A 21,691-nucleotide genomic window follows, 5' to 3' on the forward strand; every position below is an offset into this window, starting at 1 on the left:
GCAGGGCTGCGGCGGTTAGCCCTGCCCCAACCAGGAAGCGCTCCCCCGCTGCACGGAGGGGGTTTGGGGGGACAGGGACCCCCGTTAAGCCGCGCTATAGCGGCGTTTTAGCAGGGGCACGCATGCCCCTGCTAGCTATGAGGTCTGAAGCGAGATCTATTCTCGCTTCAGACTCTCTTTAAGACCACACAACTCAGCACACAAGTGATTCCCCCCCCCCCCCCTCCTTTTCTCCCCATCAACAGAGCTCTCTGTTGGTGGGGTCTGATCACTCCCCCAATGTTAATTTTTGTGTGTAAATATTTATTTTATTAATAAATGTGACTATTTTTTTTTACATTTTTTTTCCCAGTCCGCCCTCCCTCCCACCGCCAGCCAATCCCAGCCGATCATTTCCTGCACTACAGAGAGGACAGCCGTGTCAAACAATCGCAGCGCTGTACAGCCTAATTAGATGGCGGTTTCGCCGTCTAACAGTTGCCGAGCGGCGATCACCGCTGGGAGTCTGAAGGCGGAATGGAGCTGCACCTTCCAAGTGAAGATGCGCGTGCGATCTCCTGCTAGCCCCATTGACAGTCGTTCCACTGATTATGAGGCTTTACACTCTAGAAATGTACTTGTGTGTCACGACCTTCTTGCTTTATCATCCATCACCAAATCCTCTAGATTGTAAGCCTTTGGGCAGGGTCCTCCTCTTTGTGTGTCCTACCTGATCACACACCTCCATTACTGTGCACCCATGCTATGCATTTGAGTGAACACCCATTAGAGCAGCCCCCTCCTTCAAAATCTTCAAGAAGGCCCTGAAAACTCACCTTTTCACTCTGGCCTACCACCCCCTTCACTAGTGCTCTAAGCCCATAGCTGAACTCTGGTCCCCTACCTTTAGTGTCCCTACCTAGTCCTCTAGACTGTAAGCCTTTGGGCAGGGTCCTCCTTATTTTGTGTCCTACCCGATCATGCACCTCCATTACCGTACACTCATCCTATGGATCTGAGTTAACTCGACTTGCCTAATCTCCATCTACCCCTCCAGTGACTGACTAACCATTACCTTGTACTCATACTGTGCTGTGTGATTTGGTCTTTCTTGTATTCCTGTATTGTCATATTGCTGTATATCACCCCTAAATATTGTCTGTAACCTAAAATATTGTCCAGCACTGCGTAATATGTTGGCGCTTTATAAATACAATAAATAAATAAAATCCCTGCACAAATTGGTGATGAGATTCACTTATTGACAGTTGGGGATTCAATCACACTAGGTGCGCTGTAGAGAATTATAATGTGAGTTACAGAAACGCGCTGCAATGAAGCCACAGTGGGCGATTCACATCTGCGTACTACCTGGGGTTCCGTTGCAATAGCGTGAGCCAAGCTGTGTGCTGCTGGATACTAAATGATTGGCCATGATGTACCCTGACAAGGTTCTCCCGCATTGGTTATTCCAAAGTGTGCACCCCAGTGTAGGGAACAGATGTGCCTCCTGCCATCTCTCCCTAACTGAACCTACACTTAAGCCAGGTACAGACCAGTGGCGTACTTAGGGGGCGGGGAATCAGCGCCCCATAGTGCCAGAACCACTTTCTCCAGCTCTACATAGACCAGGGATGTCAAACCGGTCCTACGAGGGCCGAGTTCCTCACACATTTTTGACACAGCTCAAATTAATTGGTGGGTCTGAATCAGGAAAGGTGTGGTCCACCAGGTAGAACACATTCCTCTCTTTCTCAGTCCATCCTAAACACTGGCATGGATCTGGCCCTCCAGGCCTGGATTTCGACACATGTGACATACAGGGCCGGATTTGTACTCTTTACCGCCCAAGGCCACTGTCACCAGCCGCCCCCCTTCAGTATAGGTAACGAGATGACCCCCCTCCTTCCCTCTAGTATAGGTAACCAGATGACCCCCCCCCCCCAGTATAGACAGATGACCCCTCCCCTTTTTCCCTCCAGTATAGGTAGCCTAGGGACCCCCCCCCCCCCCCAGTATAGGTAGCCAGGTGACCCCTCCCCCTTTCCCTCCAGTATAGATAGCCAGATGACTCCCTTAATCCCTCCCCCACCCCCTCTTTCAGTATAGGTAGCCAGCTCGCCTTCACACCGCAGCAGCCATCAGTGTCACTCATTTTTCTGCTCGTCGGCTAGCAGCAGAGTACTAGCAGCAGAGTACCCCAGTCAAGTGCTAGCCTGATCTCCTTGCATTGCAGCATTTGCAAGCTTGCAAATGCTGCATCAGTTTATCCTGCTGCTTCGGTGCCCCTGCTCCTGTGGTGCCCTAAGCCATGGCCTAGGTGGCCTTGGCTTAAATCCGGCCCTGGTGACATAGTCATTTCACTTACTGCCCTCAGAGGAGCTCACAGTCACATTTACTATTGTTTTTCATCAGGCGCCACCACACTCCAAGAGTACCTAAATCAGTAGTTCCCAATTCTTTTCAGGTCATGACACACCATGAAGAATCTTCACAAGTTTGTATAACACCTATCATCATACGTTACAAGCCAGAGCCCTAACATTATCCCAGAATTCAGCAGAAACCGAGCTGGGAAGGGGTGACACATGGCCTGAGCGGCCGGGACATATAAATGTGTCACTTGGGAACCAGTGACCTACATCATTGGACAACAACTTCACCTGTTCTGACCTGCTGGGGCTCACACACGGATTAGAATAGTAAGTAAGGCTACAGCTACGGTGGCCTCAGGGCCATGTCACAGAGATAATGGTGGCAGCAGACCAAGGGACAGATTGCAAACGGGATGCTGCTAATGTGATCCGGCGCAGCTGCTAATAATTAGAATTAGGATGCTCGGGTGCGTCACAGTTGTTAGCGGTCAGATTGGATGATAATAGCTGCTAAATAATGTGTCAGAGAGACTAGTAACATACACCAAGGCCTTGGTTCTCAATGTGTGGCAGACATACCACAGGGGATTCTTCTGATGGGCCCAAAGCAATCTTTTGCAATTACTTTCAAAGAAATGAGCTGATTGGCTTTCCCCTAAGCTTCCCATTCTGTTCTATGGAGAGTACTTGGGGGGGGGGGAGGAGGAGGAGGCACCCAAAGATAGTTAATGTGATGAAACAAAAAATTAATATTAAGGGGTAGGGAAGTGTCTTTACCACTCCAGATGGAAGAACCAAACCACAGGGTTAATGTAAAAAGATTAGATTACTTACTCAGCACGATTAAAAGGACAACGTGTTTCACGGGTTTCATCCTGCCTTTTTAGGTCAATACAAGTGCCTTTAAAATATGGCCACAAGCATGGACGCCAGAAATGTATTTCGGCCATGCTGTACTAAACATTTCACCTCCTTAGAGGTGTTCACCTTCTGGGTGTGGTGTTATATACAACCAAGAAGGACCAACCAGGAGTGCGACCATCCAGTGCCAGTAGGACCTGGAATACCGAGCGGGGGTGGTTATTTCCCCGTTGGCGATATACGGTGGTTGCAGGGACTGCACCCCACCTTTGTGAGAATAAACACTCTTGTACTACATTCTAACATCTAATACCCCACAATACTGCACCATTTGGCTCCTGGTCTCTCCTTGTCATGCAGGTGACTGTGGTATCCCCATAGTAACCACCTGTTCTATGGAGAGAGCAGGGGGAGGACGTGCAGGAAGTTTTCTGTTGCAGCTCACAGTTGGAACTGCAATAGCAGCTAGCAGAATATTCTCCAAGGGTGTAGCTAAGCAGTTATGGTCCCCGGTGCAAGTTTCACATTGGGCCCCTCCAAGAACTCTATACATAACAATTGATACGGTGCACCAAAACTTGCCAAGGACAACCACAATATAAGAGGTGCAAGAATGGGATGGGGAACAGTTTATTAATGTTTACTACTATTTAAACCATCTATAGAAGTGATCATTACCAGCACAGGACCAATAAAAAGCTAATACTGTGGTTGATAGAAGGCACCTCTGCACCCCCTATTGCCATGCCACAGAACTTGTCAGTTTTCTGAAGGAGAGGCCAAGGGGAACCTGTATATACCATTCTTTTGGTAGATAAAGTAGTGATAAGTGGTAGTGATTTTCCTTATACCCATGGTACCTGCTTACTGTAGGTACTAGACAGGAAATAGTATTTGTGGGAGGAAGTGCATAAAGTATCAGCCTTCATAGCCAGTGAGAAAGTAATTCTGATGAATAATAAATCATTTGCTGTTTTGTGCTTATTGGCATGTCATGAGAGGCAGAGGCCAGAGTCTCCTGTTGTTTTGACCTGCACTCCTCACTCCTGGCATTGCTGATGTCACAATGAATCCATATCTGCAGCTTCTTATCAGGTGATGAGGGTACCTTCATATAAAGCATGTGTCCCTGTCGTCTCGGGGTACTACACCGCCTCTCCACCTCTGAGGCTCCCTCAAAACCCACCTTTTCCGACAAGCATATTCTCTAGCTTAGGCCATGCACCCACTAAATAACCTAATTACGCACTGCCTGTACATATACTGTATACTTACCCACCTCTTGTTTCCACCCCATTCCTTTAGATTGTAAGCTCGCAAGGGCAGGGCTCTCACCCTTTTGTGTCATGGAATGTTATTAATTTAATTGCTTACACTCTGTTAGACATTTATACATTTTAGTCATCATGTTAAATCAAATTGTAATCAGCAGTGCTGTATTGTGTATCAGTGTTCATATTTGATGTATATCATTGTCTGTATCATTATGTATCCCTTGTTTGTTTTCTTACATTGTACAACGCCACGGAATATGTTGGCGCTTTATAAATAAATAATAATAATAATACCAGTGCACATTGCATTCCTTGTAAAAGCAGGAATGCAACCAAATGGGAAAGTTGCGTTGCATGTTATCCACGTGTTGTGGCACATACAGTGAAGCATACAGTCCATAAAATGTATGCTTCGGGAAACCAGTGTTTATTTTAAATACTTTTTCACGGTTCAGGTTCACTTTTACCCTGGAACACAGGCTCTTTCGGACAAAAATTGTGCAAAAAAAATGTGTTCCACCAATGGTAAAAGACAGAGATTATCATCCATGTACATTGATCCGTCCTGGCGGATTGATTCAGACAATAATCTGTGTTAAACGATTGCTTCATTCAAACTCCTTATGTGTGGCTAGTTACGCTCTTCCTGGTGGATCATCGTTGAATTAAACCGTGCTCCGACGTCGTCCGTTCGCCGCAAACCACAAAGGATCGCTTGTTTTCTAGCGACGGCGATTGAGCGAGTTTTATACTGGGTACGCAACATTCAATTTTCCACTATACTGGGAATACACAATGAGTGTTTTCAGCAGACAGATGGATCGATAGATAATTTCCGACAGGTCCGATCTGATTTTGATCATTTTTCAGATCAATTTTTTGATCACTTCTATGCAAATCGATTAGAAAAATTATCGAAAATCAGATCGGAGCGGTCGGCAATTATCTATCGAGCCACCTATCTGCCGAAAAAAACTCATTGGGTTATTCCCAGCATTAGATAGACGGGTCAAATCAATTATTTCTAACACGTCAGATGTAATTTGTGATCGTTTCTGATCGATTTCCAGATAGCTTCTATGTAAAACCAATCAGAAATCGGAAATCAGATCGCACCTGTCAGAAATAATCGATTCGACCCGCCTATCTGATGGGAAATAGCATAGTGTGTACCAGGCATTATACACATATCTATGCTCAAACAATCTTATCTACAATCATGACTAATATAAATACAGATCAATCTGCAGAATTAACACCCCTGCCTATTGTACTGTATTTTTTTTTTTAGCATTACTACAGCTACAGGAGAAAATGTGACACCAGCATCCTCCCTAAAGCACCCCTACGAGTCCCCGCCCCCTGCTCGTCCAGAGCCCGCCCCCCTCCTCTAGTACCCGGCTCCCTGACTTGCTGTCCTCGCCATTGTCTCAGACGTTCCATTACTAGAACGTCGCAAACCTCCAGCGTTCCATCTCCGGACCACCCAGCAAGCTCGCGCCATGAGGGAGATCGTCCACATCCAGGCCGGCCAATGCGGCAACCAGATCGGAGCTAAGGTGAGGCTGGCATGCCTGGAGGAGGGGCACCTGCTGCTAGATCCATCAGTCACCCCACCTAGAATATATAACGGTCCCACAGCCAGGAGGATAGAGGAGGATCTCTGCCCATTCTGCACTATTGTCACTGTGCCTGTCCCCTAATGTCCTTAAAATATATAAATATATTTAAATATTGATTGAAATTGGAATATTTAGGTTATAGTGTGCTGAATAGGTGGAGAGAGTATAGCTAGGGTTAGATTGGCTACAATGACACTTTTTTTTTTTTTGCATGCATTAGGTTAATTATTACATGTGCCAGTGCCACTGCCACTGTGAAATATGCTGTGCAGAACCAGGTGCAATATATATATATATATATATATATATATATATATATATATATATATATATATATACACACACGCCCACAAGAGTGGAATGGCGGTATTTAATACAGTTCCTGTCTGGCAGCACTTGCTGGTGAAAGGGAGTTGTGGGTGTATTCCCCTGTTGTATACAGCTTTACCAGTAGACCATATATAAGAAAATGCATTTTAAAGCATTGTATATGTCAGATTGTCATTAATTTTCTTCTTGGCATGGGAAAGGATTAATTTAAATAGTTGAATGAAAATGAGGCAATTTGTATTTTTTTGTATAGTATTGACTGTCAGTGTGGCTGATTCACCAAACCCATGTGTATTGAGTGTGGTGACTTTTCTGTACCACCCTTCACACTGTATTGGCACTGTCAGATGCCACATTGCACAGCCATGCTTTGGCAAAGTGGTGCATGCTGAGAAGGGAGTGGATGCCATCAGAATAGAACAGAATGGAGTCTGGGAGGATGCTACTATAGTACTGAAGTAACAGAACTGCATCCAGTAGGGCAGTATCATCAGCATCTGTGGATTAAAGAAATCCATCTAATGAAAGCGTTTTATTTTTTTGTTTGTCTTATTTTTTGAGCACAAAACATTTTTCCTATTTTATTTTATTTTTTTAAACATTGGAATACAAAAAAATGTTTTCCATTTCATATATATGACTGACAGCTTTGATTGTATACATGAACAGTTTATTTTTATTTTTTTCCAAGTCCGATGATTGAGGATATTTTAAGGCTTTTCACCCCATCTTGCAAAAAAAAAAAAAAAAGATCAGCCAGTGTAGTATGGCGCCAAGAGTTTTCCCCTCCCCCGACCACCTCCTCCTCCCTCTCTCCATTTTCAGTCTTTGTTCTCAGGCTGCCTTTAAAAATAGGAGGGAGTTTCCGTAAAAAAATGGCATTTTTGACTTAAAGTCCCTAAAACCCTGCTGGCAGGTATTCTTTCTTTCACCCAGAGCCCCGATCGCCCCGTCATCCTCCTATTTACCCCAAATTCCCTACCTGGAGAAGAAAAAAAAATCCTGCTTGTGACGTAGATGCTATCTGCAGTGCAGCAGAGGCAGCCAGTAATGCTATTACAGTGGGGATTAGGGGATGGGTGTGTGTGTATAGCCACATTACATAGCCATCTGCAGGGCTGAAGAATGGTCCATTAATTTAATCACAGTCATGTGGGTGTGACATAATTTTGTTTTTTCGACACATTTAAATAAGAATGAGATTTTAATAGATTAAAAAAAATGAAAATGTCTTCTTGTCGATTGTGGATCAGAAATGCATCCTCCCCCCCCCCCCCCCCCTTCTTTTTTTAAATGCAATTATTTCATTCTTGAAAATATTTACCACGAGGCTGGCGGCTTTTGGATGAGTAACGTATTGTACAGTCGGGTGCCTATAAATAGGATTGGGGGGGATCCCAATTATGACGGCTGGCAGCGTGATGGCTCAGCTAACGGATATGCGTGGCGGCGGCATTGTAACTCTTTACTGGTGACAGCCTGGTACAGCTGCAGTGCCACACCCTGGGGTGTATCCCCCCTCTCTCCATCCATCCCCCTCCTGTACAGCTAACAGCTGTGTGTGCTCAGCCACCATCATATAGGAACCGATCAATAACCTACAGGATACATGCATAGATTTATGACTATAGCATATGGAGACATACAGGACAATGAGAACAGAGATGGGAGACATTACTATATGGATACGTGTTTAGACTGTATAAACGTGTCAGATAGATCGATCGTGCAGGAGCTATATGGCTACATGTAAAGATACTTAAAACATATATAGGCTAATGGATATACTGTATGTAAAGATACATAGATCATACAGAGGCTATATGGCTGCATTTAAAGATATTTAAAACATAATGGATATATGTAAAGATATCCATTATGTAAATGTACATAGATACATACAAGTTACATACATACACATATCATATAAAGGCTGTATAGATACACATAAAGATACATAGAAGTTACATACATACACATATTTAAAGGCTATATAGATACACATAAGGATAGATAGTAGTTACATACATACACATATCATATAAAGGCTGTATAGATACACATAAAGATACATAGAAGTTACATACATACACATATTTAAAGGCTACATAGATACACATAAGGATAGATAGTAGTTACATACATACACATATATAAAGGCTACATAGATACACATAAGGATAGATAGTAGTTACATACATACACATATCATGTAAAGGCTATATAGATACACATAAGGATAGATAGTAGTTACATACATACACAGATCATATAAAGGCTACATAGATACACGTAAGGATAGATAGTAGTTACATACATACACATCATATAAAGGCTGTATAGATACACGTACGGATAGATAGTAGTTACATACATACACATATCATATAAAGGCTACATAGATACACATAAGGATAGATAGTAGTTACATACATACATACAAAGATCATATAGATACATTTTATGTAGAGACTATAGATACATTTATGGATATATAGATGGATAACATGCTATAGGGGTCCAAATATGGGCACAGTTTAAAATCATATGGATACGTATAATGATAGACAGAGTATTATGTAGATACATTACACTACATACTGTATAGTATTTAGAGACTGCTATGGAGGAAATGGATTGTATAGTCCTTCTATATGCAGCTTTTAGACAGCAGATTAGGCTGCTGTGGTGGGATAGTGGCCCCTCTCTGTGGCAGTGACATCATTTGGGGTGAATAGTCCCGCTGTCACATTAGACAGCAGATTAGGCTGCTGTGGTGGAACAGTGGCCCCTCTCTGTGGCAGTGACATCATTTGGGGTGAATAGACCCGCTGTCACATTAGACAGCAGATTAGGCTGCTGTGGTGGAATAGTGGCCCCTCTCTGTGGCGGTGACATAATTTGGGGTGTATAGACCCGCTGTCACATTAGACAGCAGATTAGGCTGCTGTGGTGGAATAGTGGCCCCTCTCTGTGGCAGTGACATAATTTGGGGTGAATAGACCCGCTGTCACATCCCCCCTCTGCATTTGTAAGGCTGCATTGTTCTGCTGCTTCCTCTGTGGATGTGGAGGGAGGGGAAGGCAGCCATAGAGGGCTGTGAAAATCGAGCAGCAGCCAGAGAGTGGGGGGAGGTCTGCGTTCCACAGAGAACGGAAAGCATTGTAAGCCCACAGAGGCAGCCGGAGCACAAGACTGCACATGATTCATCCATACACAGCTCAGAGGAATGCTTTCTCCTCATTTCCCAGAAGTCAGTCCATCACCGCTGTCAAGCAGAGTTCAGGCTGGAAGCCTGGCCGTGATGGCTGCATTTAAAGGGTTGGTCCGCCCACGGCCGATATTTCGACTGTGAGCAGATGCTGATGACTTGAATCACTGTCTGGATTTGGATTTTGGTAGATGAATTGGGTCTGTCTCCATGGCGCTCCAGTCTTTCGCCTGTGAAACAAATTAAAAATCCTGTTGAATGAATGAGATTTTGGCATGGCTGCAGGTGGGCGGGGCCAGGAACCGATCTTCATCAGTCTAGCTTGGATCTGGCATTTGTACAGTGACCACACAACGTCTGATAAAGATCTGGCTTGCTGGATCTTTGGCCATCTCCGACTCCTGACGGGCAACAGCCACACCCCTCTGTCTTGCACCACTCCTTGTCCCTCTGCCCCCCCCCCTCTCCATAGCAACAGATGCCTAGCTAGCCTGGAGGCTGGTGACACACTGTACAGCGTTGGCAATGCGCTGTCTCCCAAGGGATCGGGGACCAATCCTTGCTGGATGCTGGAAATGCCTCTGTGTGCATGAGACTTTACAGAGATACCTGAAGCAGTGGGGGATTAAGTCCTGGAGCATCTACCTCATTGAAGCCCACCTGGACCCCAAACTAAAGAAGGCAAATTATAATATCAGTCAGGATAGATAGTATATTAACGAGGCGGTGGACAAAGTAGTTTTATCAGGGGCCAAATGTACTGGGAAATGAATTACAGCTTGCTTCCTATCCCCTCTGCATTTAACTGGTAGGCAGATCAATCAGGTGTAATCATGTGACACGCAAAGTAGGCTGAACGAGATGCCAGACTGCATTTCCCAGCATTCCTGCATTACGTATAAACTACCGTATGTGATGAGGTAGGATTTTGATCAGCCTCTGCCAAGAATCTAGCATGTGTAGAGCAGCTCCTGACCCTCCCTGCCAGAGCATCTTGTGTGCAGGCCAACACTATTGATCTGCCTCTCTACCCCTCCCACTCGGTGCATTGTCTGGCCGCCCCACCCCCCACTCATTCACAGTAACAGAGCATGTTGCCAGCCTGTAGGCTAATGGTGCGTCTGTACGCTGTTACCCAAGAGATCAAGCCTCAATCGCTGCGTGCTACAGATATTTAAATGTGTACAAATGGAGACCTGAAGTGAGAGGTATATCGAGGCTGCCATATTTATTTTCTTTTCAGCAATAGCAGTAGTGTCCATATCACATAGCTGAAACAAGAATGAGGCTAATCTAGTTGGACTGCATGGGTGTTCAGGTCTATGGCTAAACATTAAAGGCACAGGATCAGCAGGACAGCCTGGTCTTTTGCGTTGCTCAAAAGGAAATAAACTTGTCAGTCTCCATATCCCTCTCACTTCAGATTCCCATTGGTTGGGGAGGTGTTAAGCCTGTATGGTTAGGTGCACAGCTTTCAGGCAAGCAGAGCTACACAACGGATTTTTCAATCTGAGTAGTTTTCCCCCCAAAGTTAATACTGTTTTCTTGTATTGTTTCCAGAGTTTGCCTTGTTCAGTTTTGGGATTAAGTGGGCTTAAAAGGCTCAGAGCAAGCAACCTTGGTGGAATATCCCTACATCAGAATTCCCAATAGATAAAAGGAAATAAATACACTGTTCGGCTCATCTGCATGTAACATAAACTGAAGTGTATGTTCAGGATGGAAAAAGTGTATTTAGGTTGCAGAGCAGTTGAGGGTTGTGCAGCAGCTGAAGGAGGATGTGGTTAGTACTTCCTGTTTCTGTCACAAGATCAGAAAGAGAGGCCAGGTGCCTTCAGCAACACAATGCTCATGGCTTGTTTCATCTTTCTCTCTCTCTCTCTCTAGTTTTGGGAGGTAATCAGCGACGAGCATGGAATCGACCCAACAGGGACATACCATGGAGACAGCGACCTGCAACTAGACAGGATCAGCGTCTACTACAACGAGGCAACAGGTAATCCCAGCTCCTTCTTGAAGCAAAGAACTCCACCAAACTAACCGCAACAGCTAATATGACAAAACACAGAGGGGGGAACCCCGTTACTAAAGAAGCGATACTAGGTTTGAGGAAGTAGAATAAAACAGAAGTTTAAACCCACAGACAGTAAAATAGTACTCAATTTTTTAAAATTAATAACATTTAGTCTAACTGATATGAGCTGAAGACAAACAGAGATTGAAGAAGCACCTATAGTAAAAAAAAAATGTACGCTACTAGAGCCTTCTCCGGTGGATGCTAATTCACAATACACTTATTACACGAACAAAGTGACCCTACATGTTTTGCCGCTAAGGTGGGGATTCATCAGGGTTGAATTAAATCAAGTGTAATGCATACGAATAATCACATTCGGTACATTAAATATAATGACATTCTTATGACTGAGACCTACTGATATGTGATCTGGTCCAGTCAGACTGATATGACTTAAAAAAAATTTGTACTGCACCAGTTCATAACTCCTCAGAAAACGAAAGCTGCCTGCACACTTTCCCTCTTTCCGCCTCAGTTCATGTGAAGCCATGCCCCATAATGGAATATTAATCAACAGGGAGGTGTGGCTTCAGTTGACATTCCCTCATGTGAGTGAAGGTGAAATGTTTTGGGCTAACTGAGCAGGCAGGAGTCATTTGCTAAGATCTATGAACTGGTGCATCAGTTTTTCTTTCACAAAAAACGAATGTTCCATTGAACAAATGCCTGTTCTGGGAATGTATAGCTCAGATCCAGGCACATATGTGTTTTACAGCTCCATGATTGGCTGGTGTTCAATAAATCACTTATGAAGTACGTGTTCAGAAATCACTTTACCAGCCAATTCCTGGCCTTCCAGTGCTGCAGGCTGTGATCTTCTCAGACACCACATCAGTGTCTTACTGTCCACAACATGATGATGCTGAAGAGTGATGGAGCAGAAATTATTAATAAGACCCACACAGGAGGCAGAAGTTGGGATAAGCAAATATCAGCTTCAGGGAGCCAACCAGCAACTGTGTTATGACTAAGCGATTTGCTAGCTGCAGCTTCCCTCTCCTAGTGAGGCTAATAAAAATGTTAGCAGAATGTTTTGCACTTAAAGGACACCTGAACTGAGAGTGGTACGAAAGCTGCCATATTCATTTCCTTTAGCAGTCCTGCTGATCCTCTGCCCCCAATACTTTTAGCTACAGACACTGAACAAGCATGCAGATCAGATGTTTCTAAGTGGATAAGCCACATGCTTGTTTCAGGTGTGTGTGATCCCGATACTACTGCAGCCAAAGAGATCAGCAGGACAGCCAGGAAACTAGTATTGTTTAAAAGGAATGAAATATGGCAGCCCCGTGTCCCTTTCAGTTCAGGAGTCCTTTAAGGAATGCTGAACTGAGCTACCTTTGGTTACATTTCTTTTTTTTAACCAGGAAGTTAAGTAGAATACGCCTCAAAAATGTAACATTCGCGCAGACTAATTAATCAAAATTTCAGATTCAACAATAGTGGCCAAAAGTTAGTCATATCTGAGCAACCCATGGAGATGTTTGACCGTAATGCTTAACGCCACATCTGGAGAAAACCAAACACGGCATATCAGGAGGACACCTCAAACCAACTGTGAAGCACGGTGGTGGAAGAGATGATTTGTGCTTGTTTTGCAGCCAACAGATTTCAGTACCTTGCAGTCACTGAGTTGGTCGTGATGTTCTCTTGTTTACCAAAGTATTTTAAAGTCAAATACGAGGCCATCTGTGCAACAGCTAAAGCTTAGCTGAAACTGGGTCATGCAACAGGGCAATGATCTTGGGAGCACAAGCAAATCTGCAACAGAACGGCACAAACTGGTTGCAACAGAAAGGCGTTCTGCTCAATAATTATAAATATGACTAACTGGTGGCCATTACTAGTTATGTACGTCAGCTTTTAATTCACTGATATAGTCCATGATGTCTGCAAATAGCTCAGTAGTCCAAACAGCAATTCTATATGGAGTTCGTAGAAACCAGTTGTAAAAAATATAAGAACAAGAAGCCTTCAAGATTTTTTTTTATCATTCATATCCATGGAATATAGTAGATGGTCCAAAGGTTCATTACTTGTTTGAAAAGATATTCCCAAGCGTCATGGTGTCCAAAGTGCATTGACCTGTAATACTCATTCCCAGAGCATGATCTGCTGGTATGGTCTAAGGCAGGAACCTTTTTGGCCGAGAGAGCCATAAACGCCACATATTTTCAAAATGTAATTCTGTGAGAGCCATTCAATATATTTCAAACTGGGACAGTAGGGCTCACGTCTCACGAGAGGATAAATACCGACTAGCAGCTTGTACAATTAGCTAGCTGACTTGCGTGTTGATTCACTTTGTAGGACGAGATCCCCACACATTGGCCCAATAGGCTGCCTGCCAAGTGACAGGCAGCCTATTGGCCCGATCAAAGTGGGGATCTCGTCCTACAAAGTCACTGGACCTGACAGGGTCCAGAGTGGGACAATAGGAGCAGCCGTTGTTCATTTTGGGGGAGCGTGAGTAAGTTAGCATTGCATGCTACAGCAGTAGTGTGCCTACTTTGAAAATGTTACTTGTGCTGCCACACTAAGCTGTGCTGCTTGAGCAGTGTAGCTTAGTGTATCAACCCCTGCTGATTTGTATGTGAGCCAGATGTAGCCATCAAAAGAGCCACATCTGGCTCCCGAGCCATAGGTTCCCTACCCCTGGTCTAAGGAAACTTTAGGGAGTTGCTCCTCTTTACAAAAATCTTTATAACACAGGTGGCCATACAGCCCTCAATTTTTTGGTTCGATCAACCGTTCCAATCATTTTATCGGATTGGTGGAGAATTGATTGTATTCCATATAAATTGGCCAATATCTACGCAAATCGAAAAATTTACTCAATTCAGCCGGATCCATAAATTTGGACACTCCCAGAGTGTACCTCAAAACCTTCAGAGCCAGAGATTTCTGTCATACTCTCCCTACCCTTTGGAATTCCCTGCAACACCCATTAAAGACAGCCCTATCCATGGAGATATTCAAATCCAGACTGAATAGCCACCTGTTTAGATTGGCATTTGCAGACTTGGCATGAGCCATCCTCATGTGCTTTGACTCCTACGGGAGATCGGCGCTTTACAAATGCTGTTTGTTGTTGGCTGATGTTCAAATAATTTATCTACACAAAATCACGGGCATTTTTTTTTGCATTCTTGAAATGTGTAGAGATGATATGAAAATATTTGTATCTTTTTTTAGGGCTTAAAGTACACTTGAAGTGAGTGCGATATGGAAGCAACTCTCATTCTGTAATACAGAGGCGTGGCTTCACACTGATTGGGCGGGGGTGGGGGTTGTAAGCAGGCAGTAGGTGATTGCTGAGGAGCTAAATCGGTGTAGCGGGAATTTTTTTTAAAGGGAGGCAGCAATGCCTGCTGCCATATTCCCCTCAGTGCAGATTTGCTTCTAACATTAAAGAGGATCCGTGATGAAAAACTAACTGTAACAAGTAACTTGTCTATATATCTTATTTAAAGTTTAGATCTAGCTGCAAACAGCTTCAACAGTATATGATTATTTCTTCATGTGATACAATGAGGGCAGCCATGTTCTGCTTGTCACATTACACACAGGCAAGCTGATCTGCATCTTTAGCCCTCAGCCTCTGAAAACTTAACTCCCCTCTCCCCCTCCCTTCTGCCTCTGAAATCTCTGGCTAGTAAAACCTCCTCCTCCTGCCCAGACCGAGCTCCCATAAGCCCTTGCTACATGGGTCTGAGTGGCTTGTTTAGTTTATAGGGAATTAGAGTATTAAAATGAATTAGATGCCCTATAAACTATATGAAAGGAACACAATTATGCAATGAGTAAAAGTTTATCTTGGATCCACTTTAAAGTGGACCTGAACTCTAGCACAGGACTGAAGGAAAACATAGAGAAATACACCCTGTATGTATATAGAGAGGTTAACCTGTGTAATTCCCCCTCATCTGGCACTAATCACACATTGTAATTTGATCCTCAGCTGTGTCAGCGGATTGCCATGGCAGAGAGGCTAATTTGAAAGCACAGTATGTTAACAATATGTCTGCTTCCATGACAGCAGGAAGTAGACACACTGTAGATGTATTGCAGGATTTGAATTAGCTGTAATAAAAGAAATGTTTTTCTTTAAAGGTTATTATGCTGGGGTGTATCTTAGAGCAGAGAGGATGTTCTGAGTTCAGGTCTGCTTTAGCTGAGAAGGTGGCAATCTATAGTGTGTATTTGTTTCTAGCACTGTTGATGCCGAACTGAAGGGTTGACCTAATTTCTACCCAGCCCCTCCTATTTTTTAGACCTTCTTTATTTTGAACCAGTTCTGTGAGTTATAAGAATTGGACTCATGGTCATGGACTCTATACTGAATGAGAATGTTTGCTTTGTGGAAGGCAAGAACACACTAGGCAGAATCGCATATGCGTTTTCCACTATGTGCTATGGAAACTGCATATGCGATTCTGTCTAGTGTGATCCTACCCTAAGGCTTTTTTATGGGAAAAAAAAAGTTCCTTGAAGTAAACTTTGAAAAAAAAGTAATGATTTGTAGTACAAAATCTCATCCAATTTTCTTTTTGTACACAGGTGGCAAATATGTCCCCAGAGCCATCCTCGTCGATCTGGAGCCAGGAACAATGGACTCTGTTCGATCCGGCCCCTTCGGACAGATATTCAGGCCCGACAACTTTGTTTTTGGTAAGTTGTTAATTGGTAAAATAAATTGTTACATTTTCTCTAGTTCTGATGTATCCTTTAATTGTGGTTCGTTTTTGGCTTCTTACCCTCCTGATTATTACCTAACTTCCTTTTTGGCATTCAGTCCTCCCGAAACTTTAGTCTCCGTTGGCTGGTAAAAATGATCATCATGTTACCTTAACCACCTGGGCGGTATGGACGAGCTCAGCTCGTCCATCACCGCCGGAGGCTGCCGCTCAGGCCCTGCTGGGCCGATTTGCGCCAAATAAAGAGCAGCACACGCAGCCGGCACTTTGCCAGCCGCGTGTGCTGCCCGATCGCCGCCGCTCTGCGGCGATTCGCCGCGAGCAGCGGCGAAAGAGGGTCCCCCCAGCCGCCTGAGCCCTGCGCAGCCGGAACAAAAAGTTCCGGCCAGCGCTAAGGGCTGGATCGGAGGCGTCTGACGTCAGGACGTCGGCTGACGTCCATGACGTCACTCCGCTCGTCGCTATGGCGACGGTGTAAGCAAAACAAGGAAGGCCGCTCATTGCGGCCTTCCTTGTTTATTCTGGGCGCCGGAGGCGATCGGAAGAACGCCTCCGGAGCGCCCTCTAGTGGGCTTTCATGCAGCCAACTTTCAGTTGGCTGCATGAAATACTTTTTTTTCAATTTAAAAAAAACCCTCCCGCAGCCTCCCTGGCGATCTTATCAGAACGCCAGGGTGGTTAAGGGCCTGTTTCCACTACACGCAGATTCTGCATGCAGAAAACTGACTCCAATGAATGTCTATGTACCTGTTTCCACTGAACGCGATTTTTCTGATGCAGATTTCCCATAGGCATTCATTGAAGTCAGTTTTCTGCATGCAGAATCTGCGTGTAGTGGAAACAGGCCCTAACTGTCATTTTTGGCAAGTTACTATTGCTGACCTGCAACCTTTCTTATTGTCATATCAACACCTAACCTTCATTATCATTACCTAGCCCAGGGGTGTCAAACTCAATTACAAAGTGGGACAAATTTGAACACTGGACCTTGTCGCGGGCCATTTCTTAATGTCTAATGTGCCCCTTCCTCCCTTCACAGTTCCCTGGTGTCTAGTGGCCCCCTCTCTCCCCTAAACAGTTTCCTGGTGTCTAGTGACCCCGTTACATCTCCTATACAGTTCCCTGGTGTCTAGTGCTTTCCCCCTTCCTCCCCCGTATGGTTTCCCTGGTAAACTACAGTGGGCTAGACACAATGCAAAGTGGGGAAACCACTCGAGGGCCAAATTTGTCCGCTGGGCCATAGTTTGCCATGTATAACCTATCCCTATCCATTATCATTGCTCCTAACCCTTCTTATTTTTATCTCAATTCAACCCTCTGTATTAATTCCTAACGTTTACTAAATCAGACGTTTCCCTGATCTTTAATCAAACTTAACTAATAGTGATGGTCCAGTCTAGGAGAACTCATGGAGAAGCATGTGATCAGTTTGGTCAGGTGATAGATATCTAAGTCTCTGATTTGCTAGTGATGATCATGTGCTCAAGAAGGATGTGATCACAGCAAATCAGAGCTTTGCAAATCTATCCGCTAATTAAACAACTCATATGCGTCTCCATTTGTTCTTCTAGACATGACCATCACTATTAACTAACAATCATTTTAGCCATTATTCATTAATAATACATTTTAATACAAGACAATACAACTGTGACTTGATACCGTCAGTCATGCGTCTGTGAAAATGTGTTCCCTTCAGGAGCCAGGGATTATCTATAGCTTGGAATAGATTGAGGTCTTAGCACCTGAGGGTTTTTGGACCCCACAGAATGTGCTTTACCATAGAAAGCAGGAAAGTGAATTGCCTGAAGGTGGAAAATAATGATATCCAGCATAAACCTCCTTTGTAGTACATTGATTGTTACCATAAAAATAGTTGTGTGAAGCAGAATCCTAGGGCCCCCAGGCAGGTGGGTGGCAGGGGTATAGACGTTACCAGACAGCTGTTTCACATACAAAAACATTTGTTCGCTGCCGAAGACGGTAACTGCCTGGGTGCCCTGGGGTTTTGCTGCACACCTCTCTCTTTGTGAAACTTCAGTAAAAGTACTACAAAGCAGGATGGAGCTAGATACCATTACTTTCTACCTTCAATTATTGTCTATATTTGTCAGTATTAATGACTGTAATGTATGACTAATGTTCCAATTTATAATAAGAATTCCTATAATTGTATAGCAATTTTCTGCTGTTGGCAGTATCAGGGAGTCTTGCCCAAGATCTCCATATTGAATGGATACTAGCTTACTATAGAGACGAGGTTTAAACCCAGGTCTCCTATGTCAGAGGCAGGGTTCTTAACCATTACACTACCCATCCACTGGTGCTTCATTGTCCCTTAAAGCTGGTAATAGGAGAACTCTTATATTCACTTAACTTTTTTTTTCCCCCTCTTTCAGGACAAAGTGGTGCTGGCAACAACTGGGCTAAGGGTCACTACACAGAAGGAGCCGAGCTGGTAGACTCTGTTCTGGATGTGGTGAGGAAGGAGGCAGAAAGCTGCGATTGTCTTCAGGGCTTCCAGCTCACACATTCCCTGGGTGGTGGCACTGGATCTGGTATGGGCACACTTCTCATCAGCAAAATCCGGGAGGAATATCCCGACCGTATCATGAACACCTTCAGTGTTGTGCCCTCCCCCAAGGTATCTGACACAGTCGTAGAACCCTACAACGCCACACTCTCTGTCCATCAGTTAGTAGAGAACACAGATGAGACCTACTGCATTGACAATGAGGCCCTTTACGACATCTGCTTCCGTACCCTGAAGTTGACAACCCCAACCTATGGTGATCTGAATCATTTGGTCAGTGCCACCATGAGTGGAGTCACCACCTGCTTACGTTTCCCAGGTCAACTGAATGCCGATCTTCGCAAACTGGCAGTCAACATGGTTCCCTTCCCACGTCTCCACTTCTTCATGCCAGGGTTTGCTCCACTGACCAGCCGAGGCAGCCAACAGTACCGTGCACTAACAGTGCCAGAGCTCACTCAACAGGTGTTTGATGCCAAGAACATGATGGCTGCCTGTGATCCACGCCATGGTCGGTATCTGACAGTGGCAGCAGTCTTCCGTGGACGTATGTCCATGAAGGAGGTTGACGAGCAGATGCTTAATGTCCAGAACAAGAACAGCAGCTACTTTGTAGAATGGATCCCCAACAATGTCAAGACGGCAGTGTGCGACATCCCACCACGCGGCCTTAAGATGGCAGTCACATTCATCGGCAACAGCACTGCCATCCAGGAGCTGTTCAAACGTATCTCAGAACAGTTCACTGCCATGTTCCGTCGCAAGGCTTTCCTCCACTGGTACACAGGAGAGGGTATGGACGAGATGGAGTTCACAGAGGCTGAGAGCAACATGAATGATCTGGTCTCCGAATACCAACAGTACCAAGATGCTACAGCAGAAGAAGAAGAAGATTTCAATGAAGAAGCTGAGGAGGAGGCTTAAGTTCTGTTCTCTCCACCACCTTCACCACCACTACTCCTTCTCCACTTCCACTTCTTCCTCATCTTTCCTCCTTCATTCTCAGGCTGAGAGAATAAAAAGTCCTCATGGAAGATTTCCATTTGTTTTATTCCTTCATCTTTTTCCATTGTTTCCATGTTTCCTTCTGGTCCTCTATCCTTTCTCTGTCTATGTTGACTTGGTCTTGTGAATAGTCTATGAAGGTAGGTCTTGATTCTAGTGGATGACACCTCCGTAAGGTTGCTAAGTTTGTTCTTTGGAGTTGGTATACAGTTGGTAGGCTGTGGTAGGCTCCTTAGATTACTGCTAAGGCTTTGACTAGTTGGGTTCCATCAAAAGAGGCCTACTTGCACAACAATTCTTGACCTTTCTTTGGCTGAGTGCTGGTCTCTGCAGCCACAGATGGGCCTACTACGGATATACCCTGAAACTGCAGAAGAGCCTGATAATTTCTTGCCCTCCCTTTGCTCTTCTGAGCCCTGTACAGTGGTGGCTTCTTAGTCCTTTTAAAAGCGGTTTTTATTTCCTGCTCGTTTCCTTAACTTATTACTGTGGACACACATAAAATGTACTGGTCACTGCCACTTCCCTAACCACTGACCAACTGGGAGCTGTAGAAGTATCTCCCTGTAAGATTAGCTCAACGTACGTCTCAGTAAACAAAGTTTTGGCCTGTCCTCGATTACATCGTACCACAGTCACTGGGATGCATTGCCTGACAATATGCACTTATCGTCCTTGTCGGCGACCAGTATTTTTGGACGGGATCATATTTTGGGTGCAAAACAACTTTACGGGCCTAAAATCTACAGCCTGGGTTGAGGTGGTTTTTGGTTAGAAAGGAAACGATTGTAAATTAAAAGAGAAGATAACGAATTCGCTGTTGGCAAATGGAAGGAATTGTGGGGAAGGACCTTTCTCAAAGTGAAAAAGTGGATGTTTCCTTTTTTTCCTGTACTCTTTTTCCCCTCCCAGTTTTTGTTGTTCTGTTCATCCTTTCCTTCTTTCTCTGTCCCCATGCCATAATTATTTTTTATTTTACTGTTGCTTTTTCATATTGAAAAGATGACAAGCCTGTGACGGAAAAAAAAAATAATAAAACCTTTTTTTTTAAGTTTTGTCTGTTGTGTCGTGTGCCCATTATTTGATAGGGTGGGCAGTAATTGGAGGTTCTACTGTGGTGTCTCCTCTACAGCACAGTTTTTTGTGCTACTCCATATGAATACCTTACCCTAATTGTTCTCTTTGTTTTTATTTTTATAGAAGGTTCTTTAGTAGGAACCCAAGTGAACCTTGGGTGAAAAATCAGATACTTACCTAAGCAGGGCTGTAAACGAGGTACAAAAATCCAGGGCTGTGGAGTGGGAGTAATTTTTGGCACTCGAAGTTGGAGTCGGAGTCGTTGATTTCATAAACTGAGGAGTGGGAGTCGGATGATTTTTGTACAAAATCCACAGCGCGGTTAAGTATTAGACTAAGGAGTCGGAGTCGAGGAGTCAGAGTCGAAGCTATTTTGGGTACCCGGAGTCGGCATCGTGGTTTCATAAACTGAGGAGTTGGAAGATTTTTGTACCGACTCCACAGCCCTGCAAAAATCATCTGACTCCAGTTTATAAAACCTCCCGACTCTAGGTTCTCAAAATTGCTCCAACTCCTTGACTCCGACTCCTTAGTCTAATACTTACTAGTGCTGTGGAGTTGGTTCAAAAATCATCTGACTCCTCAGTTTATGAAACCTCCGACTCCATTTACCCAAAAATTAATCTGGCACCACAACCTTGTACTTTAAG

The 21,691-nt window shown here is 44.3% G+C and overlaps 1 protein-coding gene across 1 annotated transcript; it reads left to right on the plus strand.

The window, feature by feature from the left end:
• The first annotated feature begins 5,893 nt into the window (after positions 1 to 5,893).
• On the plus strand, positions 5,894 to 21,019 carry TUBB (tubulin beta class I). The gene is made up of 4 exons (XM_068250429.1): positions 5,894 to 6,048; positions 11,540 to 11,648; positions 16,290 to 16,400; positions 18,826 to 21,019. The coding sequence occupies exons 1-4, from the start codon at positions 5,992 to 5,994 to the stop codon at positions 19,881 to 19,883; spliced, it is 1,335 nt and encodes a 444-aa protein (XP_068106530.1). The 5' UTR covers positions 5,894 to 5,991; the 3' UTR covers positions 19,884 to 21,019.
• Positions 21,020 to 21,691: the final 672 nt, after the last annotated feature.

This window comes from Hyperolius riggenbachi, chromosome 8, assembly GCF_040937935.1.
Source record: "Hyperolius riggenbachi isolate aHypRig1 chromosome 8, aHypRig1.pri, whole genome shotgun sequence".
NCBI classification, from domain to species: Eukaryota; Metazoa; Chordata; class Amphibia; order Anura; family Hyperoliidae; genus Hyperolius; species Hyperolius riggenbachi.